This window comes from Falco rusticolus, chromosome 1 (genome assembly GCF_015220075.1).
Source record: "Falco rusticolus isolate bFalRus1 chromosome 1, bFalRus1.pri, whole genome shotgun sequence".
Taxonomy (NCBI): domain Eukaryota; kingdom Metazoa; phylum Chordata; class Aves; order Falconiformes; family Falconidae; genus Falco; species Falco rusticolus.
In genome coordinates, this window is record NC_051187.1 from 13117001 (window position 1) to 13144705 (window position 27705).

The 27705-nt window shown below is 39.5% G+C and overlaps 1 protein-coding gene across 13 annotated transcripts in view; it reads left to right on the forward strand.

The window, feature by feature from the left end:
• TNRC6C (trinucleotide repeat containing adaptor 6C) overlaps window positions 1-27705 on the forward strand; it is a 110315-nt gene that overhangs the window by 10888 nt on the left and 71722 nt on the right. For all 13 annotated transcript variants that reach the window (XM_037410380.1, XM_037410341.1, XM_037410405.1 and 10 more), the window contains exons 2-3: window positions 9790-9889; window positions 10741-10762. In XM_037410380.1, the coding sequence (XP_037266277.1) occupies window positions 9827-9889; window positions 10741-10762 (85 nt within the window). In that variant the 5' untranslated portion in view covers window positions 9790-9826. The remainder of the gene's footprint in view (window positions 1-9789; window positions 9890-10740; window positions 10763-27705) is intronic.

Sequence of the window (27705 nt, forward strand, 5' to 3'; positions counted from 1 at the left end):
GTGAGTTGAGTATGCTTTCACCTGCTGATAACAAAGTGATTGGGCTCAGAAATAGTTGAGTACTGGCATGTGGCTGTAGGGGGGAAGGGAGGACTAGGGGTGTTAGAAATCCCTACAGGCAAAATGGTACATAATTTTAGTTATGCAAACCTCCATTTTCTTTTTTTTTTTAACCAAAGAAGCGTAAAGGTTTAGCTGTACTTGCTTGAAGGGTGTAAAGGTGTGCCACACAGAAGCAGTGTTCCAGCTGTGTGTCATGCAGCATGCCTTGTCCTGACCCTGTTAGTCGCAGCGGTGCTGTGCTCTCCGGCTCCTCCAGCTGCAGTCCCTGGGGGTGGTCAGCTCTTGCCGGGAGCCTGCGGGTTGCAGTGCATGGCAAAACATCCTGTGGAGCTGCTGCTTCTGTTCCTATTTCCTGGCCTCCTACTTTGCCGTGTCCCTGTGCAGCTGTCCAAGGAAGCCTTACTCCTGACATGTTGAAGTTCAGCTAAATTGAGCCATAAACTTGTCTGTAGGTTGCTTCTACTTCTAGGTCAGTTAATAGGTGATATTTAGTTGAACATTTTGTAAGCGTGGGGCTTTGCTTCTTGGCACAGGGCTCTCATCTTCTAAAGTATCTGCAGAAACCAGAATATCAAACATAGTACCTGGAGAGAGACAAACATGCTGTGCCCTAGCTGAGCTACTGGACTGCAAAGCTGTTTCCCTTTGTGTATTATGTCCCAGGAAGACTGGGGAAGACTCTGGAATAGGTGCTAGATCAACTGCTGGTAAATACATCAGGCCTGGGAGGGAGGCAGCACTGTGAAAGTACATCTAGTTATCTGCACTGGTCATGGTGTGTAGCTTAATTTTTCAAGAGAGGAGTTAGTTCATGTTTGTTGTGGGAGATGTTCTTAGCATGGTTTTTTTTTTTTTCCTGTTTGTAGCCTGCTTTGAGTGGTGAATGTAATGCCAGCTTTTTTTTTCAGTGTTTTTTTTTCCCCCTTGGTCCTTATATAGCTTGAGTGGTGCACAGGGAGCAAATTCTGACATGGTTCATGCCTGAAATGTATACAGGAGTAAGGTTTTGCGTACAGTGTTCTAGCGCATGTCCAGATCTCCCTACTAACTACTTAAGTTACCCCAGAGTGGAGCTTGCATATACCTGCACTGTGGAGAGCAACACCTTCACAGAACAGGTGGCATATGTGTGGCAGAAGCATCACACCCTATAGGATCATCTATACTACCACGTTAATTTGGATCAGAGGTTTAATGTTTAAGCAAACCTTCTGATTGTTTCCCACAACAAAATTGTGTTTTGATTGACATCATGGAGTGGCCTTGGAGTGCAACAGTAGAATTGCTTTTAAATAAAACCTCACTGGATGATGTGCTCCAAGGGTGCAGTAAATGCTTACCTGCTGCAAGTGAGTGTTCAGTATGTGGGAGCAGACTGGAGCTAGTCTCAAGTAATAAAGTCACCTGAAATGGGGATAGTGTGGCTGTCGAGCCCTCTGCACCAGCTTTTTTTTTTTTATTTTTATTTATTTTTTTTTTTTTTTGCTCTGCAAGCCCACTTCTATTGGCCTGCGCTACTTAGTAATGAAGATGTAACATATATCTTCTGAAATGTTCCCATTTGTACTCCAGGACTCTCTTGTTAGTATGCCGCCTCTGGTGACAGTCCAGGAGAAACTGAACAAAAGGAAGTATGTAGATGAAAAACAAAACCCCCAAACCTTACAGACGTTCACTGGGGCTTGGGCAGTCCTCAGATACTGACTCATTTAACTTCTGGTACCTGTCATCACTTCCAATTAATCTGCATCCTTAGTTTATAAAGGCTTTTTCACCTCTGGGATTTTTTTCCCCATTTCTAGTGACTGTTAATCAACTAGTAGAAGCTAAAACAAGGCCAGGACAGTGTGCTTTTGAAAAATATCTTGAACTGAGCAATAGTAACTACCTTGTCTGCTTTATTTTTGTTCTAATCTAATTTACATAAGTGATTGTTTACCTTATGTATACATGAAGTGGGGTCACAACAAGTTAACACCGGTGAATTGAGAACTCCCATTGAAAGCCTAGGTCCTGCACTAAACGGCATCTAGTGTGCTTCTCAAGGTCCTGCCAGTATTTTATTGCTTTTCAACCAGTAATCCAGAATAGTATGTTACAAACGCCATGTACTACTGCTGGAGATGCAGCCTTGAGACTAGGTGTGTAACGCAGGTGCTCTTTTTCCTTCTGATCATGGAATTTCTATTCTACAGATTGTAAGAGCATTAATTTAGCCTCTTGGGCAACCTAGAATCTCCTTGTAGTTTCAGTAAGATATTTTGATGGAATATGTTGCTTTTCACACCCTGTTCTCAACTAATGCGGTAGTGTTCTTGGATGTCTTTAAAAGGCAGCTGTATTCCGCTCCCACACAAATTTCAGTTGTGACTGAAGTTGTCTGTGCACGTCTTGGGCCTTAGTCAAGTCTGCTGTGGTTTAAAGAGAGCCTGGAAGAGAGTACATAGGGATCAAGTCTAATCCCTCACAATTATGGGCAGCAGTGGAAAAGGGTTCATAGAACTGAATATACCTACCGGTACTCTGTAACAAATCAAACAAACAAACCCACACAAAGATGACTTGGAGCCTGTGCTATACAGTAAAAGAAAACATCAAGGGCAGTATTAGTGTTCTGTTCCTGTGCAGGAACTTTGGTGGAATTTGTAAGTGACTTCAGAAAGCAGACTGCTATCCCTGTTAGGAGATCAGGTTTGTGTTACATGCTTCAAGATAAGTTGACCAGATGCTGGGAGCATCAAAGTACCAGGCGCAAGGTTGTTAGCAGCAGATGATATTTTGATGTTTCAGAGGAAGGGAGGAATCCTCTTTCAAGGCAAATAATGTATGAAGGAGTGACAAGTGCAGGATAGGGACGTAATTTGAAAGCAAGAAACCCCAAAGCATGGGATTAATATATGATAAATTGAGGTCAAAGCCACTCATCAAGCTTCATTTATGACTCCCTTTGTAGGAGCAAATTTTGCACCCAGACTTTCAAATTACAGGGTCTAGTTTCAAGCTGCATGATCACGCCTATACATGTAACTTGTCCATAAACTTATCTTTTCCACAGTGGTCTGACTGACGGCTCTTTGCCCGTTAATTCCCTTGAAAGGCTATTGTAAGGTTTTATGAGTAGGTGGAGGCCTCCTGTGTCCAGGAGTCGTGTGGCCTTGTACCAGTGGTACTTAGTAATAAAAATAAGTCTTCCTTTCTTTAGGAATTTCCCCCTCTTCTCTGCCCCAAATGTATATTTATAACAATTTGGTATGTCTTTTAATATTGGGTTTTTTAAAAAAAAAGATGCTACAGTGTAGAAGATTTTTCTTTATGCCTAATGCAAATCTCCTTTGTTGCAGTTTAAATTCAGTGCTACTTACCACCAGCTAAAGTAGTAAGATTTTACTCCGTTCTTCTCTACTGCTGTCTTGAACACGTATTTGAATAAAGGGGAGTTGCCATCCCTTCGGATTAAGTAAATCTAAATCTGAAATCTTTTCTGAGGGCCCATGCTTTTTTGATCTCTGATCCTTTTGTTGCTGTTTTCTGGGATCTCTTGAGTTGATCTGTATCTCTGTGGCAGTAGATAGTCCCAAACTGGAGACAGTACAGTAGCTGAAAAATCTCTGTCCATCCTTAATTGTTTTGCAGCCCCATGACTTGACATATTCTGGAAACTTAACTGCACACATTTTTCCAGCAGCAAAGTTGTTAATAAAAATGTTGCTGCTGGACATAAATCCATTGGTTCTCTGCCTTGTTGGAAGGGGAAGTGCTGAGGTTACTTGTTTTGTGGGTATCTTACTATAATTTCATTTAGCTTATGTTCCCTACCTTGTTCTTAGGAAAAAAATAATATGAAAGCAACCCTGTTCTTATTAACAAAACTTGTATGTTGTTTGGAAATTCAGTAAATTACTTCTGTTTCCTGACATTTGTCCTTTTCAAAAATAACCTGCAAATATAGCATAGGAAAAATATGAGAACCAGGCTCCTCCCCCACCCCTGACAAATTTGTGTTGGCTCTTACTGACGTTTTTTATCCCTTCCCCATTTAAAATTATATATGCAGTCTTTGCCATTTGCTAGTCTTCTGGAGTGCCGTCCATCTTCTGCCGATAAAGGTAATCGCTAGTGGCTTAGACAGTTGTACTGGTACATTACATCAGGCCTAGCCACTGGAAAACCTAGTTTCTCTCAGAACTTTTTAAGCTGTTCATTCTTTTGGTGGCCTGACTTTTTCTGGTTGGGGTGGTAGCAAAATGTTTGTTCCATCTCCTTTTTCTCCTTGCCAGTTCAGGTTTTCCTGAGAAGTTGGATCATTCCTTCTTCCTAAATTTGGGGAAAAGGGCCTTAACAAACACACCTTGATTCTTGCTTGGAGCTGTTTTCAACAGCCTTTTTGGGTGAAGAAGCCAGAATGAAACATGGCAGTGGTGGTGGCAGAGGTGCTGGGGTAGAAGCAGCTGGGTTGGTGGCTCTGTGCTGCATCTGCCATCACCTCCGTACTTAGGGAAGAGCAACATGAAGCTGTTGTCCTCTGCAGGCTCAGCACCCGTTCAGATAGTTGCTGGCCATCTGTTCCCAGCTGACCTCTTCAGTGAAGGCTGAAGCAATATAGTCCTCCTTTCCCACTGAGTACTAAAAGTAATGTTTCCGCTTGCTTATTAATGAGGCACTTAAAGGTTGTACAGTTCTAATATATTGTATTTTTTTATATGCACAATGCTAATACATTGCTGGCCTTTCTCATTTTTGTCCCCATGTGTTTGTGCTGGGTTTTTTTTTATATTCCTTCTTATTTATTTGACCTAGTTCTATGTGTTTCTTTCTTTTTTGAGGTGATAGGAGAGCATGTAATTAGGGACCAGTTTGACTCTTCTTGATTAATGACCGAGCCTAGATATCAAGGGAAAAAAGCTGGCACTTTTAAAGTCACACCAGCTTCTTGCCTTCACTGATATTTACTCTAGAAAGGTTACAGAAAGCTGGGCTGGATAACTAGTGAAGCAGGAAACAAAATTAGCGATAGGCAAATGCGGAGTTTTAGTTTATCTGCTGTAGCAGTCATGAAAACAGAGGGACCTCTTGTTTTTGCATAACATTTCTCCTATACATTAGGGTGTTTGCATTGTCATTTAGATTTTTGGTGATTTCCAAGGAACAATGCATGCCTTTTCCTATGTGACAGTATTTTTCAGTAGTTCTGAATTAGTTGAAGCCTGTCTTTCCCGTACTGACTGCTCTTTGTTGTTAATTTTTTCATTCCATGTCATTGCCACCCTTAAATCTGCTTTCTGCCTTCATGATCGCAGCCACTTCTTTCTTACCATTTAGAGTAGGATCTTGAAGAATTTTTTCAATAGTAATTTTATTAGTTTCTATTGAAACTGTGTGATACTAGATTTGGAGAACTAGGTAGATGGTTACTTCGTGTTTCATGCCTGTGCTTTCCACACCCCCTGTTATCACCTGTAATGATGCGTGGCTCTGTTAGTTCCTTCCAAAAAGCCTGCTTGGCATGCTTTGGTAGCCTGCCTTTGGGTGATTATTTATCAGTTCCTTACAATTTGAGTTGAAAGAATTCTTCCCTCCCCTCCACCATCATCATTGTTAGGAAAAACCTGTGTGCAGAAATGCATGATGCCCTGTTGTATGCTGGGCAAAGTCAAAATCAGAGCAATACTTAAGCAACTCTATGTGATTTGTAGGATTTCTGTCAGTTCCAGCATAAAGTAGGATGTGGATTTAAGGTACAAGAGGTATTTCAGAATGAAGGTGTGGGAGCTATTCTGTCATTGGGCTAAACGAGGCAAAAATATATGTAGACCAAGATTAAGAATGCAATTCTGAAGAGGTATTGCAGGCAGTTTTCCTATGTAAATAAATCTTCAGTATCTTAAATATGCAAATAAAATTCATTAGGCTGTTAGGTTTGGAGCTGTGTCACATGGAGGGATGAGACAGGTCTTAGTTTAGTCCTCAGCTATTGCAGGAACTTCTGAATTACAAACCACTATATGGGTAATAACCTTGCATGTTAATAACACAAGTGGACTCTTCTTGAAACTTGTTTTAGAACACAATATTCCCAAAAGGTGTATTGCAGAATCCTGTTAGAATCAGTGCTAATTCAAAATACCAGCTGTGGTTTCAGATGTGAAAGCAATCCAATATCTGATACCAACTAGAAAACTGAAGTTCTCACTGAGCTTAGTAAAGCCAATCAGCCTAGATGTGTTAATTTTTAAAAGGGATTAATAAGCCTTTCTGCAACAGGCTTTGACAGAACATAGCCATAGTTCTCGAGCTGTTCTGACCATGACCTGCATTTTGTCTTGCTTTCCTATTCAGAAAGAGCTCTTAAGCATGTGTACTTTAAAGATAATCTTGGTTTAGATGTGGATTTGATAAGCTAATTGCAATCTGGAAAAACAACACTTGACACTATAATAAAACTCTTTGGTCTCTGCTCATAAAAGTCTCCCGTGGTTCTGATACATCAGATCCATGTATATGAAAAAGGTAAACTCCTACTAATATACTCTAAGACACTTCTGGTTTAAATCATATCATCTTTGTATTCATAATTTTTGTAGTGTATATACTGTAACAGATTAAATTGTCGCTCAGGAAGTAAAACTGAAGCACATGACTTTGACAATGTAATCAAACTTTATATAGCAATGTGTTTTTATTGTTTTCCTTTTGTTTTGCTCTTAGATGACTAATTTCTGCCTAGAAGTGACAGGAAGAGTTGTTGTCTGAGAGGCCACTTGGAGCTTTATTACTATTTTAAGCATATTTAAAGCACATGTATTCAGAAGTGTCATTACGTAAATCGGTTTTGAAAACTGAACTCCATTAAAAATTACAGTATCATTTTCTGAGTTAATCTGAGGTTATTTTAATCTCAACTAAAAAAACCCAAGCCACAACCAAATAGCTTTCTGCTAGGAGTGGCACTTCTACCTCTTATGTTGTAATTGATATGATAGTATGGTAATAAAATACACTGTATTTTTAAAAGAGCAGAATGTTTGCTCTTTGGTTTTGAAAAGCCTCTGACGTGGTATGTTGCCTGCATAAGGGAGGGAATAACAGTGCTTGGGAAACGTCAAAACAACCATCTTTAAGGAACGGAAAGGCTGGGAATAGAGAAGTTCTAAGTGGAGCCCAGTCTCAGTGAAGAGACTTTGGCAGTGATGAAAGTTGGTCCCCAACGTGGGACACTTGTAAGGTTCGGCCGGGCAGGGTGCTGGAGCATCTTGTCTAGGCTGTGCTTTTGCGAAGGAAGATTGGACCAGACAATGCTCGAGGTCCCTCCCAGCCTGGTAGTCTATGATTCTATGAAAGGAACTCGATGTAAAAAAGCCCTAACAAGAAAATCAGGAAATATATACTTTCATAGCTTAAAGAAACCTTGGCAAATTAAGCAAAGTGGTAGTGATTTTTTTGGGGGGTGTGTGTGTGTTTTTTTATAGTTTGTTTGCTTTGTTTTGTTTAAATACTGCACTGACTGTTGAAAGGGATTTAAATGTCATTGTGGTGTCCTGGAATTGATGTAATGTTGTGGGTTTTCTTAAGTACGAGCAAGAGGAAACCAAAAATATTCTCATTTTGCACTGACTTGTTTCATTCACCTGCTTTTTTTTTTTTTTTTTAAAAAAAAAAGGCTAGAACTTCCTTTGGCGATAGTCTGACAGCTTGGGAGAGTTCACTTGAAGACATGGGCTTTGTAGAGTCTGATGTGACTTGGGTAGGGAGCACTAAAACTGAAGGGACTGAATGTTGTTACTTTGTAGTTACAGAAATCCTGGGGACTTCTGTTCTTTCCCAGAGCTAACAGGAATAAAGTCAAATCTGTTATGGTTTCAACTCCATTTCTTTGGGCAATGTAATTCATCCCTTTTTGCAAAGTCCTAGAAAACCCATTCAGAAGTACAATTTTAAATACTCTTAAGTGCAGTATGACGTATGTGATACAAATACCCAACTGTAACTCTCAAGAGCAAAATGTTTATCAGACATGGATTTACAGTACAATATTTGAAAATTGGCCCTTTGAAATTGGCATGAAATTGAGCAAGCATGGAGGTGATGAATTTTTTGTCATGACAGAAGGTGCTTCAGTATTTAAAATACAGATATCTAATGCCACTTCAGATGTCCAGGGCTCCCATTGTGCACCAAGCACTTCCAGATGTGCCTGACCTCCAGCTGCTGTTCCAGAGTCTGGGTCTTGCCATATCTGTCAATATCTGCTTCTGTCAATAGTCTGAGTGCTGCAAAGTGTCTAAAAAGGGCACCAACACCTATGTTTAGACCTCTGTATTCCTTACTGTAATGTTTATTATTTTGTGTAACACACGGAAAAGGGAAGCTGCTTTTGGTTTAGTCTGGAGCGCTGTGCAGGATCTTTGTAAGCATTAAAGCATCTATGTCTAAAGCCAAAATCAGTATTTTCAGGCAAGTGAAAAAAACAGGGCACCCTTCAACAGTCAAAATTCCCCCCAAATTACTACAATAATCCTTTTTATTAATAAAAAGGGAAACTATGTAAGCATGTGCAAACTTAATAAAAGGAAAATAAAAGAAGCGGTTAAAAGGCAAAAAGTTTCATGGGGAATGTTTGAAGACGCAATGAGCAAAATCTGGAGTATCTTTTACCTGTAGGTAAAGGGAAGCCCTGCCCTGCCCTGCCCTGTTGTGATAAAACCATTGAGCAAAGAGTTTTGTAGCTAAAAAGACCTTTTTTAACAAACAACAAAAGGCAAGGGTTGTAGACTTTGGTAAGTTAAATGTAAAGCAATAATAAGTTAAGCTAGAAGTGATCTCATTGAATAATTGGAAGACCTCAAACACAATAATAATAGTAATGGTTTCAGCCCAACAGAAACTGAGTATTCTCAGAAGATCTGTCAGGCTAATAAATGATCAAAACCTACAGAGCTGTCAAGGAAGATAAAATAGTTATAGAGAAGTAAATTAATTAATTTGCATTGGTATTTATTTGGAAGGATGTTGGGGAGAGTCATTGTTATAGCCATTTATTATGGTGCTGGACAAAGAAAACATAGCTGGTGGCGTTTCAAATAGATGTTCTTCTTGATTTGGGACAATTTTAGGTTAAATTTTAACCAAGATGCTGCTGGAACAGTCTTGCTTCGTATTCATGCAAATTCTTCAGCTAGAATTTATAGGATGGACAAAAGCTACAATGATTTGAATTAATCTGGGCATTAATTTACAAGTCCTTGAGAACAAATTTGATGCATATGAGAAATTAATACAGTATGTGTTTGATCAGAAAAAGAAAAATAGCTGGAAAATAATGTGCTTGCTCATGATCTTTAAGGTGTGTTGTGAATCATAGCTGTTGAAAGCCAGCAGAACTTGCATTAATTACTTGGGGTTTGTTCAGTGTCATCTCCCTCTTTTCCGCCGTGCCCCCCCAAACTTCCTTTCCCTAGAATGTGCTAATATTAAGTAATACTTTTGAGTGAATGTGAAAAGACGCTCCAAACAAACTGTATTCTTTCTGAAATTTTATCGACTACTATTTTATTTGACATTGGTTTTAATTTTGGAAGAGCTTTTAAGTAATTATTTTATTACAGCATTGGAAGTGGCCTTTTTTTGGACTTGAGATGTAGAAAGTTAGCAATATAAGAATGGAATGCTTACCTTCCTAGATAAACTTCATCTTATTGAAAAGCTCTTCTCAACCTTTATTCTTAATAGGGAGAAAGAACAAGAAACACAAGAAGAGGAACATTTGATGGAAGAAAAGAAAAAGAAAAAGCAGGAAGAAAAGAAAAAGAAGGAAGGTGCTCAGAAAAAGGTTTGTTCATGTTACTGTTTTAAATGATATATTCAGTTTTACATGTAATGTACAGATACTGGTTTTAACTCTGTGAATAATTCTGACACAAGTGAGCAAGTCCTGTTGACTTTGAGTGAGGTTGCGGTCAGAAAATCTCTGTAAAAGCAGTTGTGACAGTTCATTAGCATTCCCAAGCTGCTTACCATCCCCTGATGTTAAGTTACTGCTCCCACAGCTGTGTCACGTGAATATTCCTCATCAGCGTCAATGCTCAGTTAACTGGATTAGTCTCAACTGATACTGAAGTGACTGTGGATTCTGAGGCCATTGCGCATTTTCTGTGGTGTGCATTTTCCTGTCTCATTTTCTGGATTACATAGTTTCAATCTTAAATGGTCCTTAGGATGTGGATAGGAATTGATCACTGTTTTTTCCAGGTTAAAAACTAGGCATTATTAAAAAAAAAGTGGATAGATTCCAAATGGATTAGAAAGGGTAGGTCTTCACAAAATGTGCAGTTAATCCACGTAAGATAATGGTGTGTATGAATTCAAAAGGATACAGGACAATGCATGGAAGTCAATTCTGCTGAGTGTTAAAAAGGTCATAAATGTACCATTTGGTTCAGGATTTATACTGTCTCTTTGGCCTCTGCTTTTGGCTTCCATCAGCCAAGTGTAGCTGTTCCATTAGACGAGGTATATGCTCCTAATATCTGGAATTAAACTAACATTCTCCAATCCTTAGTTCAAACTAATGCTGATTTATGTAAGCAGTTCCTGCAAAAAGTTAGACCTGCAGCCCTATAATCATTAGGTATCATTTTGAATATTAAGTAGTTGATTTGTTTTGTTCTTTTCTTCTTTCAGGCTGCTGAACAAAAAACCAAAGGTAAATTCGTGTTTATTCTTGGTGAACCGTTTGGTATTTTTGTAAGTTCATTTAAAAAATGTGCTTGTACTTTTTATTCCTTGTGTCTTTTTAATGGGGAGAGTATATCTTACCAGGATAATTCTGTTCATAGACTTTTGTTGAAGGAGCTGACTATGTTTGTATTATCAGCATAAGCTTTTTCGTTGCTTATCTTGCTAGGTATTATGTGACACATTTTTGACAAGAATATATGGATTAAATTTCTGTGAAATATAAGAACGTATGTCATCTTTTTTGTCTAATGTCAAGACAGATGTAGTTTTCTATTTAGTTGCTAGTAGTTATTTATCTATTTCAGAGACAACTAATTGCCACCAAAAAGGGTGAATCTCTCCCCCTGCATGCATGATTCAACTCATTGAACTTAGAAGAAAGCTGTTTCCCTCACTGCCTTTTTTCCTCTCCGTGTGGGTTTTCTACATGAGTGAATTGAACTGGTTTGCAGCACAGATGAGCAAGGCGTTCTCCTTTTCAGGGCAGTGAACTCCTAGGTGCTCTAGGAGAAATGTTAATGAAGCTATGGCCTCAAAAAGGGTGAGGAAGAGAGTCAAGGTAATGCCTCTCTTCTGCAGCTGTTGGCGAACAGTTGTTTTATCTGGTCTGTCCTTTGATTTACATGGCACCACACAGAACTCAGGGCTGTGGAACAGTTCTGAACGAGTTAATATGCACTGTTACTTATTGCTGGGTAATTAGGTGACAGACAAGTACAGCTTCCCAGATTCCCAAAGACTGGGAATTTAGAGAAGAGCCAAGCCTAACATATGGGGTTGACAAAACAACTTATGTTTCAAACACTTTTTATGTGTTTATACAGCAGAATTTAAGTATTGCTTCAGTAATACTGCATTCAGAAAAATAGTCTTAACTCCATAACAAAGAAACTCTAACAAGTAATTTATTCAAATTATGTCCTTTTCTTTCCAAATTGTTCTTTCATAGAAAGTATGAAATTAGAAAATTTTCATCTGAATTGTGTTGCATCTGCCCTGTAAGAACTCATGTAGTTCATAACAGTGGATTTTGTTGTCAGGAGAAGAAGGTAGCAGAAATAGCTAAGCCCCTCAAAATCTTCATTGAATGAAAAAAGTCAGAATTAAAGATACATCAGAGCAATTTCTATCTAAATGGAATATTTCTGTTTCCACGCTACTATGTGTTTTGTTCTCTGTATCCACTCATTTCTGTGTGAAAAGGTTTCACTGTTCTATAATGTATTATAATGACTTTTTAATGTCATAATTCAATGGTGGATGTTTTTGCTGTCAAAGTAACTAAGTTAATTTTCAAGTGTTAATACAGTGGCTCTTCATTTCTGTTAATATTGAAACACAGTGCCTCTGCTTTCCTCTGTGGGATATTGTTATTTCTGTCTTTGTTGTGACAGCTTTGTTTTTAATTGCTTGAAAATGTCAAGTTTAAGTTTTCAAAAGTAGCATGATAGTAACTCCAGTTTTTCAGGTACACTTGTGAGCTAATTTCTTTCAAATTTAGGGAATGCGTTCCTCCATCTGTTTGGGGTATTTTTTTTGTCCATTATCTTTGTATTTAGGCATCCCGCGCTACTGCTATAAAATATGAATTGGGCAGAAGATAGCAGTAAGTAAAGGTAGTTATGTTAAAGATTAAGCAGTCCTGGCTTTTATTGTTTCATCTATCAGAAGCAGCAATGCACCTTTTTGTAGGCTTTGCTGGAAAGAGTTGACCTGGCCTGTAGAGGAACCAAACGGCTCGTGGGCAGCACAAGGGGCAGTGGTTACAGTGGCTAATTACAGCCATGTGGCTGACCCTTCTAATTGCCTTTGGCAGGCAACTGCTAGATGCTTTTAGGTTGCTCTGTGGGAATGTCTTATTTCCACTTCATGATGCGGTTTTCTTACATTTATCCTTAAGAGGGTTGTACACAAGCTTATGGTAGGTAGCAGGAATTTCTTAAAATATAGAAAATATTAATTCTAAGTTTGAATGAATATTTTTCATACAGTATTCAAAGTTGACTATAAACTTTTAATTCAGTACTGCACCAAGTTACGTTGTTTTAATACATTTTTAAGTATGTTATTTTGATACATTTTTAAAGTTGAATGACAAACGCTACTAGAATTAAAAGGCAGTACGGGGATCATAATTGAATTTGATTTATTTATTTCGTATCTGGGACACAGCAATTAAATTCTTTGTAAAGACAGGATGACACAGTAAAACTGGGTGAATTGACTGCAGCAGGTACTGCATGCCAATGTACAGGGTGTATTAAGTCAAAGGCTAAAACTAGGCTGGAACTGAACCTTTTGCAAAACATTCCTATTCTAGATTTCAGAAGGACAAGATCTTTATGAATGTGACTTAATGTAGCTGCTTGTGGTAACTTAGGAAAAAAACCCCACGCTTCATTTCATGTAGGTGTCATTCAGTTGTGCAACTCGGTTGCTATAGCAGTGATTGATGCTTAACACTGTTTGGGTCATATTGGAGAAAACTTACACATATGGGATATGGAAGGGTTTTTTCTGGTTTTGTTTTTCGGCTGATTGGAGACAGTATGTTTGTTCTGTTTCTTGTTTGCTCTCAGCAGTATTTTTGAAGCAGAAGGTGCTTTCTTGTAGTAGCTAGGATGGGACAAACAGTGGGACTTGTTAAGCAGTAGGAAAGTTAGCCTGTGGCTTATTCTGTACTAAAAACATATGCTGTGATCAAGGTGCTTTTTAATTAATGTTAAGATTCTGAATTACTTCTCTAGCACAATGGAAAATGTGGAGATACTGTCCTATCTAATAATTAACTCAAAGGCTTTGTATGCGTAGTAATAATTCGCTCTAAGATGCTACTGGCTGTTGCACGTTCAGTTGCTGGTGAGGCCTCTGGAAAGAGAAACTAGTAAAGAGGAAGGAGGTTTCCTGTGGGGGGGTGTACGGTGTGTTGTCAGTTAAATACTGCTCTGAGGCCTCAGACTGAGCTGAATGTTTCCATTTGTGATGTGGAGCACAAACCCCTTCCAAAATAAACACGTGTTCCACCAATAGAGGAAAGGTATGTGGCTGCTTCTGGAGTTACTGGTCCAGGGGTAGGAAGTGCTCCCTTACACAGCTCTTGTGTCTGTTTAAACAAATTACTTTTTTCTGTTTAAACAAGGATCCAACTCTTTAAAGTCTTCTCTACATAACAACTGCTTCAGTTTCTACTTCTCTTCTGCAACATTGTCTGCCAGAGTATTTTTGTTAGGCTGACTCTTATAAATACCCTGTTGGCAACAATTCTAGGGAATGTGTGAAAGGAAAAAAAAGATTGAAGAGCTGATAAGTAGCTGAAATGTTTCTCAATTACTTGAAAACAAATGAAAGTAGTCTTCCTGTTCAGCTGGAGAGGAGCACTGCAGAATTAGATGAGGTGGGAAATCAACATGTTTTTATTGCGCACTGTGCATTTGTACTTCCACAGTACTGTTCTTTTATGGTAATTTTTTTGAGAACAGGACTATTGAGCACAGCCTATTAGTGTTTATTTTAAGTATGTAAACTCTTGCCAGTTTATATGCACTTCATAAAGAAACTTCGTGTATAAAGGCTTTTGTAATGAAAACACTCAGCTGTAACTACCAGTAAAAGTTTTGCACTGTTTGGTAAATAGTCACTAGTATGGTAAATGGCTGTTACTCACTAACTACAGGGGACTTACTTCTAAGAGACTGATGCTTGTGGTAAATACTATGAGGTCAACGTATTTTGCTGCCTAACTCTTCTAGCCATCTTGTTCAGGTTTAGTCAGCACATAGGTGATCTGTTCCTTTACTGCTTTACTCCCATCCCAGCTGAATTCTGTGTCTAAAAGTTGAAGTGTTGGCATAAAATAGCTTAAGTGGGTTGTTACTCAGACATCTGCCACAGTAATTGAAAAGCAAAATACCTATCCATTTCTCCAGCATTATCTACAATGAAGGTAAGTGTTAAATCTGCAAGCACAGAAGTAAAAAAAAAATTTTTTAGTCTAACATAGGAGATGCTTCAGTAAACATTTGATTAGAAACATTAATCTGGAAGATACTTTTTTTTTTTTCCCCTTTAGTCTAAAGCAGATGGCCAGTCTCTGCCTCTTTGAACTTCATGGTACTTGTAGGTCTGTCTTTAGCATGTTCGTGGCATGGAGCATGGAAGAGAGATGTGGACTTTCTAAGGGGAAAATGGGAACTTCAGCTCACTGCTTGTGGGATGAAGCAGGATTGCATGAGATGGAATAGCTGCAATAATCCTGGGATTCAGCAGCCTGTCCCAGTGCTGCCCATCCTCTGTTAAGGTGGTGCAGTGTATCCTGAGCTTGAGCATCATTCCCCACTTGTGCTGTGTTTCTGGAGCTTTCCCCTCGTCTTGGGACTCCTCATTGTATGAGGATTTTGATATGCAGCTTGCAGAGTCAGGAAGGTTGTTAGCAGACTGAGACGTTATTCTGCCAAGGTAGACGCTTTAATATGTTTTATTTCGGGGGGCTTAAAAATAACAGAAAGCATTTAACAGTATGTGGTTGCTTGATAAGCCATTTGTGGTGTCGCAAGTGTTGGCATACTTTCTTCAGATTATTTTTAAAATTTGCCTAGCATTTTTTTATACTACAAGCAGTACTGTCTATTTTATCTGGAGGAGCATGGTCAACTGTATTGTAAATGGGAGTTAAAAGGAAAAAAAGAATGAAGGAAAAGATCTGAGATCCTGTCGCCTGCGCTGGCATTTCTGTTTGGATGGCAGAAGCAGTGGAATCCCTTTCTTGAAAGCCAGGTATTTTCATTTCCAAATCAACCATGTAGATGGTTGCATTGTTTTAAATTGATTCTTTACTTACCCTGCCCAAATAGGCTGTTAGTGTTCTCTGTGTGAACTTGTTTGGATGTGAATTACCTTCCTGTAACCTAACGCTTAGTTCTGCTCATACAGAAATGCAGTTTTATGTACATTGATGTGCTTTTTCTGGCTGAGGTAGATACTACAGTTGTTTAATGGTAATACTGTAGGAAGTAAGGAAAACTAAACTTTATAGAGAATTTAATCAGTATTTTAAGTATAGTCATGAGTATATAGTCATAAGGAACACAATCGGTCTTTTCTTTAGGAAAACTCAAAACTTTTTTTTTTTTAGATTGTGTCATATTATTGTAGGAACCAGTAGAGGTTCATACATAAGATTAGAAAATGTGTTTCAACCTACAAATGAGGTATGATTTACAACAGACTTACAACCTCTGACTCATTTGAGTATTTATAGCTTATGCTTGAATATCTGCCTCTGCCATCTTGTTAGTTAAGTGCTGTGTTTGTACTGAACTGCTGAACATTGTAGTGACAAAATGTGCCATAAATCATCATTGCAGGAGGAGGGGGAGCACTGTAATAAGTTCTTCAATTAGATCTTAATATGCAGTCATTTGATAACGCAATGATAACCTATTGCCATATGTTAAGGCTTTATAAAAAAAAAATGTTTTCTTTTTGATAAACATTATCATCATGGTGTTTTGCTATTATAAGTATCTTTAAACAAACATGAATTTGTTCTTATAAGCAAGATACCACTTCTCTGATAGGGAAGTGATTATGATTTTACAATCTGCAAAGAACAGAGTATCAAGATAGTTTGTAGAGTCCCTGCCATAATCCTGGGTGAAAAGGAATAGAAAATACAAAGATTGGAGTGGGCAGGAAGAGAAATTCGCATATTCAAGGAGACAAAGCAAGAAGAATGAGCTGGGAGGCTTGGAGTTAACTAGTACAGAAAAAAACTTTGGTTTCCTGCTTATTGTTTCGGGTGGGATGGCTGTGACATGCTGTCTTGAGTTGTGGTGGCAGTAGTTCAGTGCTATTTAATACACTCTTTGCTCTCACAAGTTGTAAGCAACATTATGAATATCTTGCTTCAAATGAACATTGCCATTATGAAGCAAAGGAGAAAAATTGAAGGTAACAAGTAAGTGTATGGATAATCTTTACTAAACTGCAAGCTGTATTTGCGAGCACTTTCTGTGTTAGTCCTTGCTGGTTTGCTAGTCCCATCTAGTGATAAGTTGTAGCATTGAGAATTGGTGTCTTTTTGCAGGAGAGGGTTTGTCAAGGCTGGACACCTTGACCCTGCAACCAAGGACTGACTGTTCTGAAGGTTTAGGTCTTCTGTAGCTCTTGTGAAGCTGTGTAGATCCCTTAGCTTTTAAATGAACGCTCTTCAGGCACCAAAGCGATTATTACAGGTTTTTGGCAAAAGCTTTTATGTCTTAAAGAAAAACAAACACATGCAAAACTCCAGGGGTTCTTGAAAATAAAATGGAAACCATGAGATATATTCTTCCTAATGTGCTCCTACTCTGAGCTGCATTTACAGGACAGCTGCCCTACAAAGAGGTGCAGAGTGCTTTGGTATCTTTGCCTAGAGTTGCTGCTGCTTCTTACTGCTCGAGTAAGCACCTCCGGTCCCATTCAGTGGTTGCTTTGTAAGCTTTGCAGATTCCTTGGCTGGATATAGAAAAGTAGGTAAGAGCTCAAGTCAGAGATCCTTGACAATTCTTATTATTCCTCAGAGGTAGTTTTTACTCCTAGAGATACTCTGTTGTAGTTTGCCATCATGCAAATTTGGGCATGTGCTTATAATACAAATACAGACAGAATATTGCTCTAGTCTTCCCTGTGGTTTGCCTTTTCTCAGTTTCCGCCATTAGAAAGTGATCTGGGCTTATCAGATTGAGGACGGCAACAGCCTGACCTGTATATATGTAGTTTTAAAACTGGGAGCTTTTCAACACGAGACACAGTTGACAAAGTATTTTTCAAATGCTCTGAATGTTGTAAGGACTGATATCCTGCTTAAAGGTAGTAGGACTACATGCTTTCATCTGTCCATTGTCAAATAAATTTCAAGCCTGGGATATTATCTCTACAAGAGTACTCTGTGCAAAGAGAATAAGGATAAATTAAGTAACACCAGTTTGGCTTTTCTCATCTAGACCTAATTGTCAGGGTGCCCCTTGGTGGGCAATGCCTGTCAGATAAATCCCTGGCTTGCTTTCTGAAAAACAAAACAACTGCCAGTACAGTTGTTGACAACTGAATATTCTAGAATATAAATTTTATCACAGCTACACAATGATAATAGTGGTAGTTATGATCAAACTGCATGCTGTTTTATGGTTATTTATCTGCCCACAGTGTGTGCTTTCATACTCGGCGATAGACTGCTTTTTCAGTAATGGGCATTGCCTAATGCAGTGTTTAAGCATGTAGACTGTGAAACGGTCAAACTGCTGCACTTTCTGGCATCACAACAGTTCAGACAATAGCATGTATTATGTTCTTTTATCGGTCTGCTTGTCAAATAACTGTTTTCTAATTATAAACAGAATGCTGTCTGATATTTGTTGTCCATCAGAGCGTATATGCCCCAGTACTAGAGACCAGGTGCATTTTTCCATTTTAACATACCAGCACTATGTTCTGTATCTAGTGATAATAACGGGGAACACCTCCCTGCATTGCTTAGCTTTCTTGCCCACCCAGCAGACTCTTGAGGTTGTTTTTCTCTTGGAAGTGGCTTTACGGCACAGCTCACCTATGTTATCAGTGTGGCCCTCCCTTTACTTTCAAAATTAAAGCCTGTCACTTGCTTTTACCCTTCTTTTAAAGAAACTTGTACATGAAGGCAGTTTCTTGTCTTCCCTGAGGACTGTCTCACTTAGGTCATTGTTTCATGGGAAACTGTTGGTTGCTGTGATGCCTTTCCATGAAAACCTATCAGCTTTGAATTACTTGCAGTGTGCGGCCCACTTTCCATTATTAGATTATCATCTTAGTACCCTGAGGAGGCTTGTATTGCATATAAATATAATATCTGTAAGATCTGCGAACTGTAAGCTTGAAGAGAGGTTCCTCAGGAAATGCATTAGCTCAGTTTGGTAATGACTGTTCTGAGAGAGATGCAGGTTTTCTAATGTTTCTTGCTCCCTTCCTTGGGAAGGATGGAAACGGCTTCGAACTGTTACTCTAGTACATGCTCTTGGGGTAGTTACTCTACAAATGCTGAAGAGGGTTGTCTTGGGAAAATGAAGGAAACGAAGACGTGTTCTGATTCTTTGACGCTGTGTGTGAAGCCTTTGGCCTGAGGGACCTGGTGTTCTCCTGTTGACTATCTGGTGTTAACATTCCTCTGCTCTGAGAACCTGGGCTGCCTCTTGACTTCCCTGTGTTTTGCTAGATGATTTTAATGCTTTTCCTGAGTCGTTAAAGGTGGTAGCCCATACTTTGCAAATCCTACAGGACTACTTAAAATGTCTGTTTAACCAGCTCACACTCTGGTGAATGCTCTGAAGCATTCTGGCCAGGTTTGCCTGGTGCATCTGATCATTCAGATTACTCCTGAACTGGTTTAGGTGGTGTAGTGTGCGTTAGTATCCTAAGAGGTGGTTACTCATGAGGTTGATTGCAGGTCCAAGATCACCATGAAAGGAGGTGATTTTCTTTTTAAGCATCCAGCCCTGGCTTTGTGTCGTGGCAGCAGTGGCTCATACTAAGCAGTTCTTGTGGGACCTGCGTTTAATAGTACCACGAAATGCTTTGGACACTCCTCAGCTGCCCTAAGCTTGTCAGCAACCATTATTACTCTTCGCCCAAGGGGAATGGCTGAACTTGAGGCATGATTTAAGCTCATGATTGCCTCTTCCCTTGGTAACAGAAGAAGTTCTCTGTCTTATCATAGAGTTTCCTGAAGATCCATCCTCCTGTTTTCAGGATGCTTTTAATGTTTCTGACATAATTTCGGATTTGGCTGCTTCAGATTTCTTTTTTTTTAATTCATCTCTATGGAGCTGAACCTTTCATCTTTCCAAGGCCAGGCAGGCTCTCATGAACTTCTGTTTGGAAGCACTTGAGTTCCTAAGCTCCAGAACTGGTGAGTCCTCAACTCCATTAAAAATTAAAATGCCACACTGAAGTCTTAGAATTGTAGGACTAGATATATCCCTTTAGGTGAGCAGGAAGGGATTGTCTTATCCATCTCCCCACTGCCAGACAGGCCCATCAGATGTTCTTGAAAGATGTCTTGATTATTTCTGGAAAGTCATCTTCGTACTCAGCCTGAACAGTTTTTCCTGTAACTTAAGCCCATTTTTTCTTGGCTGATTTGCCCAGTATGTGGACAGCAGATCTTTCCCCTCCTCTGCAGGGGCCTTTCTGTCTATCCTCTTTTATACATAACAGCCCACTTAGTTGTGCCTCGTGCTAGTGTTTTCAAGCTGTTTTCCAAACCATAATAATTTATGTTTCTCTGCTTTGGAACTCCTTCCAGTTAGGTTAGTCCAGGATTATTTTTTAAATGCAGTTTCTGTATGTCGTGGTTTAACCCCAGCTGGCAACTCAGCCCCATGCAGCCGCTTGCTCACTGGCCTCACAGGGGCAAGGGGGAGAGGATCGGTGAATAAGTGGGAAAACTCGTGAGCTGTCATAAAGACAGTTTAATAGGTAAAGCAGAAGCTGCCCATACAAGCAAAGCAAAACAAGGAATTCATTCACCACTTCCCATGGGCGGGCAGGGGTTCAGCCATCGCCAGGAGAGCAGGGCTCCAGCATATATGATGGTGAGTGACCTGGAAGACAAACACCGTAACTCCAAACATCCCTTCCTCTTTCTTCCCTCAGCTTTGTCTGCTAAGCATGATGCCATATGGTATGGGACATCCCTTGGGCCAGTGGGGTCAGCTGTCCTGGCTGTGTCCCCTCCCAGCTCCCTGTGTCCCCCAGCCTGCTCGCTGTGGGGTGGGTGAGGAGCAGAAGAGTCCTTGGCTCTGTGTGAGCGCTGCTCAGCAGTAACAGAAACATCCCTCCTTTATCCGTGCTGTTTTCAGCACAAATCCAAAACACAGCTCCATACTAGCTACTGTGAAGAAAATTAACTCTATCGCAGCCAAAACCAGCACACTGTAATTTAAGGATTATTAAGTGACCTTTGAGTTAACCTGTGTAACTGCAACCTACTGCCGTTTACAAGTAAAATCTGAGGCTTATTTTTTGTGCCTCTCGGGCTCACTCCATTACACCTCTGTAATCCAAGCTGTTTCATAGCAGTGCTGCTGCTGATTTTTCTCATTATCTGTCCCTCAACTCGTCTTCCTATAAGATGCTCCCAGATTTCAGATGCCCTCTTCCCTTAATTCTGTGAGGATCTTGAATTGGTACTGTGGAGTTTCTTCTTCATCTCTTCTTCTTTCTCCTCTTAGATCACTAACCATTTTCCCTCTGCAGGTAGTCCTCTGAAGTATACATTTAAATTCATTATTTACTTTAATTTCCCAACAGTTTCTGCAGAAGTTGTTTAGGCCTGATAAACAAATGATAAGAAAACTTCCTGACTGCTGGAGGTGGTAGGCTGTCCCTGCTGCATTTTCAGTTCTTTTCTGATGTACGTATGAGGGAGGCCCTTCCCTTCCGTTTGCTCTGGCATCTGAGCAGTGACTTCCCCCTCAAGAAGAGAAAGTCTTCAGGGTGAAATAGGAAGAAAATAAGGTATTCGATGCTATGTTTCTGACATAGGCTCCATCATAATTCTTACCTTGGTATCTGCCATCTTCCAAGAGTAATAATTTATTTTTATTTGTTATATAGTTATTTCTAATCTTGTCCAATATTCATAATGGGAAAGCAAATGAAAAGTCTTCTTCAGCCTCCTCAGTCATTGAGCTCTTTCTTCCCAGAAAAGGATCCATGGGTGTTCTTCACCTTTTTTCTCCCTCACTAACCAGGAGACTCCAGAACCCACATCTCTGCCTCGCCTTCCCTTTAGTGTACTTCTCAGAAGTCTGTTTTGCCTTGTTACAATGTACTGCTTACTGTAGAGAGCCTGCCTGTAGCTCTGCCAGTATTTTGCTGTGAAACACAGCTGATCTCTCAGCCAGGTCAGATTTCTGCTCTTTTACTGTAGGTGAATGAGGCTTGCATCAGAAAACGTCTTTGACTCATTGTGGCCATTTGGGATCACTTTCTGGCTTAATTTAGAATAGATTTTTCAAAAAGCTTTAGGTGCATTTTCTGGGAAAAGATTTTTCCTAAACTCCATTGCGGAGTTTGTGGTCGTTATCCTTTTTCTGTTTGAGTAGCTGCAAGGACTGTGCTGAGGACTGCTTAGATCTCACTGGGAAGCTCTAAGTCACTCCCTCTTCAAGAAAGAGACTTCTGCCATGAAAATCACTTCAGCTTGAAGAAGAGCTTCTGTCATGGTTGGCTATGGTGGGGGCACGAACATCAAACAAAAAAGAGAAATAATGTCAGAATGTCACCTGTAGATGTACAACTTGCTTACATTCTTCTGAAAAGAAAAGCAATAAAGAGAAGGTGGGTTGAGAGTGAAGATGGTTTTGTTTATTGACACAGAACTAAAACTCTTGAAAGTTTGGAAGGTATAGTAGCAATACCTTTATCAAGTTTAAAGTTAAATTTGAAAGTGTTTTAAAGCTTCCAAAATACTAATTTAATTTCTTATAAATTAAATAAGGTATTCTCACTATCTCTTGATGTCTTATAGTGTCTTGTCCATTCAGGTATGCTTTTGTGCAGTGCTAGGATAACCAAGTCAATTCCATGAGCATGTACGGCATTTCTCCAGTTTGTTCCCTCAATGCTAAAATATATTTTTGAATATGAAGACTTTGTGATTTGGTGCCTTATTATGGCTACTAAGACTTTTTTAAAAAATTCTAGTTCTGACTTAGAAATTCTGGATAATAATTTAGATACAGAGTAACAATGAACACTTAAATCCATAATCCCATTTTACTGATGCCTCCCTGCAGGCGGGATGTTGCAAAGCTTACCTTGTTCTGCTGCTCCATTGGATTGTCGCTGCATTCATGCACCCTTGCTTTTCTCATTTGCTTTTATGCCTGTTTTTTTAACTGAGATTCAGAAAAAAAATTAATACTTGTTTACCATGTTCTTTTAATGGAAGCCTTGACTTTCCTGTGGGTGTTTAACAGAACTTGAACTGGTGTCATTGTCACCAGGGTGGCCAGTGGCAGATATGAAAATACCGTGTGCTCCCCCTGCTGTTAGTGGCTGCCTTCTCACACCGTGATGGAGTTTCTTTTTGAAAAGTAAATAATGTGGTTTGTAATCCTAGAAGAGGATTAATGTCAGATAGGGCCCATTTTTGCCTGAAATATCTTGGTGAGCCTTCAATATGAGTTGGACAGGGCCATTGAGACAACATTAATACCATCAGCTGACAATTATAACTTGCCCTTTATTTACGCTGGGGGCATCTTAGATTTGCCTTTGCAGCTGACTGTTCTCCTCTAATGTGCAAAAAACTACTACAAAGTTAATATATTGTTAGGTAGATCTGTAAAACCATTAAAGAGCTGTTATTGTAGCCTGCCTAGACAAGCATGGTATTTTCCTTTACTTGCACTTGGTCTTATTGCAAAAAGTTTTCTTTTTTTTCTGCGAAAAAGCAGAAATAAAACCCTTTGGAAACTGGACACAACCATTAAAGGTGTGGGATTTTACTAAAAGCTTACATGTGTGCAGAGAAGAAAAATCTTTGGGTGTCACGTATTAAACCTCACTGTATTTCACAGCATCTAAAATGCTGGTGCTATTTCTTTTGGATTAAGTCTAAGCACATCTGCATGAAATAAACTTGTGTAATATATGTGGAGTAATTGGGTATTCCTTCCTAGTAAGGGGAAGACGTGTGTCTAAAATAAACTGAGCAGAATTTTTGAATTAAAATGAAGTAATAATATTAAGTTATTATTAGTAATCTTTATTAAAACATCTTTAATTTCTTTTAACATTCATGTAATAGAATCTGATTTACTGGGAGTGGCATTTAATTAATTTAATTCAATTTAGAGAGTTAACTCTATTACATATTAGTACAGAAAATTACCTCTGAACAGTCATTTCTCACTGGTGACATGCAATAAGTTAATTTAGCTCAGAGTTCGTTTGGGTGCATTGTGAGTTCTTAGTGAAAGTTGCTATGGTGACAGGCTGATCAACCAGAGCTGTCATCTAAAACAACAAATACACCAGCCCTGCTTTGCATAGTGACACTGCTGCTGCTGGGCTATAAACACTGACAGATGGATCCTCTCTGCCCCGTGCCTTTTTCTGGTCCTGGTTCTTTTAGTGAACTTGAGTGCTTAAATCGTCAGGGAGGCCAAGGCTGCATTGCACGGGTAGTGAAAAGCCTCCTGAGGAATGCCCGGTCATTCACAGACCTGCAGCACCTCTGCCCTTCTCACAAAAGGGGTTTTCTGCCAGACTGTTCAACAAATTGAACACTGAGGTTTAGGTTTGGAGTTTTGGGGATTTTTTTTTTTTTTGGCTTCATCTTAGCTGCAGTGGAATTGTTGCAGAATCCCGGTTTGCTTTTATTTAGGAAATTATCCTGAAGAATCTGAAAAGGAGGAGGTCTGAAAACTGCTGGAGTGTCTTTCTTCATGTTTCTGAATAATTTAAATCCTGTTTTTCATATGTGGCATTCATGCGCAGTGACACTGGAGACATAAAAAAATCTGTTCAGCTTAAACTGAGTTAATGAAGAATGTGCTTCAGAGTCTGTGTTGAATCTGAAATGAAGAGTTTTCTTCAGATTCTCCAAGCTTAGCTATCAGGTAGATGAACTCTTCGTTCAGAACAAAAAACTTACAGTGAAGGGACTGTCTTTGGGAAATTCATGCAGAAAACCACTATCTGCATATTAAATGTTTAGATTCAAAAGGAAGTATCAAAAGAACTGAAATATAAATTTTAAGTTCAGTGGTTTTTCTTCTCCACCACCCCATCCCCTCCCCCCCTTCCAGTGTGCAGACTTAAGCAGTACTTTGGTTTTTCTCTAGAGCATGACTTTAATTAGGTCTTATTTCTGGGCTTCAAATTTTTCTCAGTTGCTCATTTTTCTGAAGGCAAAGGAGTGAGGTTTCAATAGGACTGCTTGCCTTTCCAGTACTGGGGACTGCATCCAAAAAAGGATGTAGAACCCCAAACCTTTGTCTAGATGTAAAATCTGTGAAATTTTGTAGGTGCAGTCTCCTAAAATGGTAACGATGTCCCTGTGGGTTTTGTATGTTTTTAAGAACCTACTTGCTGAAAGCATTAATTTTTAAAATAATTTTGTTAAACATAAATGAACACTTCTTCAGTTAACTCACTAAGGATCCAGACTTTGAAATCTAAGGCTAAAATATTTCAGGTTTAGCTTTTGTTGAGTTGGCTATATAAACAGTTTCTCCGGGTGATGCTGCCTGAGACTTCAAATATATCTACACTGCTGGGGAGGAGGGGAAGCTGGTCCATGCTGAACTCCCTGTTGGCACTGCTTTGGTTACTCACGCTGACTGATTTAAAATGATAGCTCAGCTATCTCTACGCTATCTTTAGGAGTGTAGTATAAACATATTCTTAAGCCACCTTTTGAGATAGTGTGAACTGGAAGGGTTATGCCAAAATTAGAGGCCTTTTACTGGTTGCCCACAAAATTGTTACTATTTTAGTATTGTACATAAAGTATTCATTTGGTACCATAAATGTACATGACAGTAGAGCCAAGACTCTGTTTACCCAGGACTTTAGTCAATTTGACATGTATACGTAGTCTCATGATTTCAGCAGCACAGCCAGTGTCAGTAAAAATTATAGTTAATATCTCACCAGCAGACTTGTAATCTGCAAGCAGTTGATACCATGCTTTCAAGGAAATGTCTAAAGGGGGTTAAATAACGGTGCAGCATGCCCCCCCTGTATCCACCCCCCAAACCAAGTAAAATAATGTGAGAGACTGTATTTCTGATTTCCAGAACAAAAGCGTGCGTGTGTGTGTGTGTAGTGAATCTGATGTGCCCAGGGTATGTTAGACCCGGTGTGGATTTGATACAAATTGTTGTATTCTCATGCTTTATAGGCCTGAGGCATTGGTAGGGTGTTGATCTCGGGCAGATGTGCAGGCTGCTTGTGTATACCTGGTAGGTCTGATGTGTCCTGGACACATTGATCTCGCTGTCCGCATGTTGATGCAGATCCATAAACACACAGTGGCAATCTCTAGGCATTACAGAAAAATAGCCGGAGTCCTTACCTACCTTCCAGCTCAGATTTCAGAGTGGAAAAAGAGGTTGTACGTGGCATGGCATGGATGCTTAGTATTTCCAGTTGTCCTGGGTGGGACACTGGTACTGGCTGTACTCTGGGACACTGAACTCCAGGGTTATCTTCCTTCCCTGCGGAGACCACGGGTCAGCACACGCGTTCTGAGTGCGGTATCATCTGTGCGCTGGGCGCTGCAGCTGAATGCATTTCTGTAGAAGCAGTCCAGGATAGAAATGATGCATATATGAGGCATCTCTTTACGGACCCAACCACTTTTGTATTTGAAACTGGAAGCATTTACGCTATGATTCACTCTCGCCTTGTCTTCAGCGTCTCCTCACCTCAGAAACTGTATGGGGTGAGCAGGTTCAGAGTCTCTGAAACGGATTCTGTTGCAAAAGGGCTGATTCTGACAGCAGTTGTTCGGCACAGTGTAGGCATTAATCACTTCCGAAGGCACAGGTTTGTTTATAATAGGGTTTTTTGCCACTGCTTACTTAAATATAAAAACCACACGTTAATCTGTAAGATTAAGATTAAGAACCCAGCAGATTGCCCTGCTTTCTGTATTGTTTTAAACAGGTCTCAAGGCTTGTTCATGTGAACTGTAGCCTGTAGATGCATCACTGCTCAAGGTGCCAATGAAATTTTAGGTTCCTGTATACAGTAAAGCAGCCAAAGCTGAGATTATTCAATTTGTAAATTACTTATGAGCATACTGGTTACTGTGAATTTTCATATTTATCTGTTTGTGTATCATGATTTAACAATGATGGGGTTTCTACTGTAAAGATTATTTACTGTTCAGTCTGTGCCTGGAAGTGGCCTATTGCATGAAGAAAAAGAATGTTGCTGAGGTGTTGACTTAGCACCATTTGTAAATTGGTTTTAAAAGAAATTCTTTTGAATATGAAAACTGTGTAAAGCATTGTCTTAATGGGAGTAAATGCACGCAGTCATCTTAAAGGATTCAGTTCCTGGTTCTGCCCAGATTTCTTACACAACTCTGTATGAATTTATTTAATCTGTTACTATACGCTTGGATTTTCCCACTGTTACTTGCGGTGATGATAGTGTTGGCATTGTGTAATTTAACCCTAGGCTGTTTCCTGCCCTCTCTGACTCTTTCATTGTCTAGTTACTGATGGGGTTGCATTGCCTGGAGCAACACTTAGGAAGGCTTTGGAGGGTGAGAGCAGAGGTGAAGGAGGGAGCACATGCTTGTCACTCCTTCCTGGCTGGTAAAACGGTGTAATCCTTTACTGTGTTACCCAGTTGTTGATGCTGTGTGTTTTTGAGACTCTCGTGTCCTGTCGGTGGGCTATAATGTGCTTCCCTAGTTGGGTCTTTTTTAAATTAATTGGTGGAGTTTAGATGTTTCTAAATACTCTGGGAAGGAATAAATGATGTGAATCCTCTAGCTGTGAGGAGGGCTGAACTCACTTTATAGGAAAGTCTTATAGCAGAAACCTGAAAAATCTCTGCAGATGTTTCTAAACACTAGCTGTGAGCCACCCCTGTCTTCATTCAGAGCTGTCCTCTCAGTTCATTGTGGAGTGGTAGTTTCTTTCACAAGCAAATTCATCTCGGCATTCATCAATTCATCATCTTACCTCCCTTCTGTCCTATTGGGGCTGTTCTTAATGCTCTCGTTTCTTAATGTTATTAACACGAGTGATTAAAAACTTCTAATAGCTTCTTTTTTTTAATTGACAAGTTGGCTTTCTAATGTCAGTGCATTGTCCTGCTCTGGTGGTGGAAACTGAGTTTACAGGGGTCTGAATTCAAAGTTAA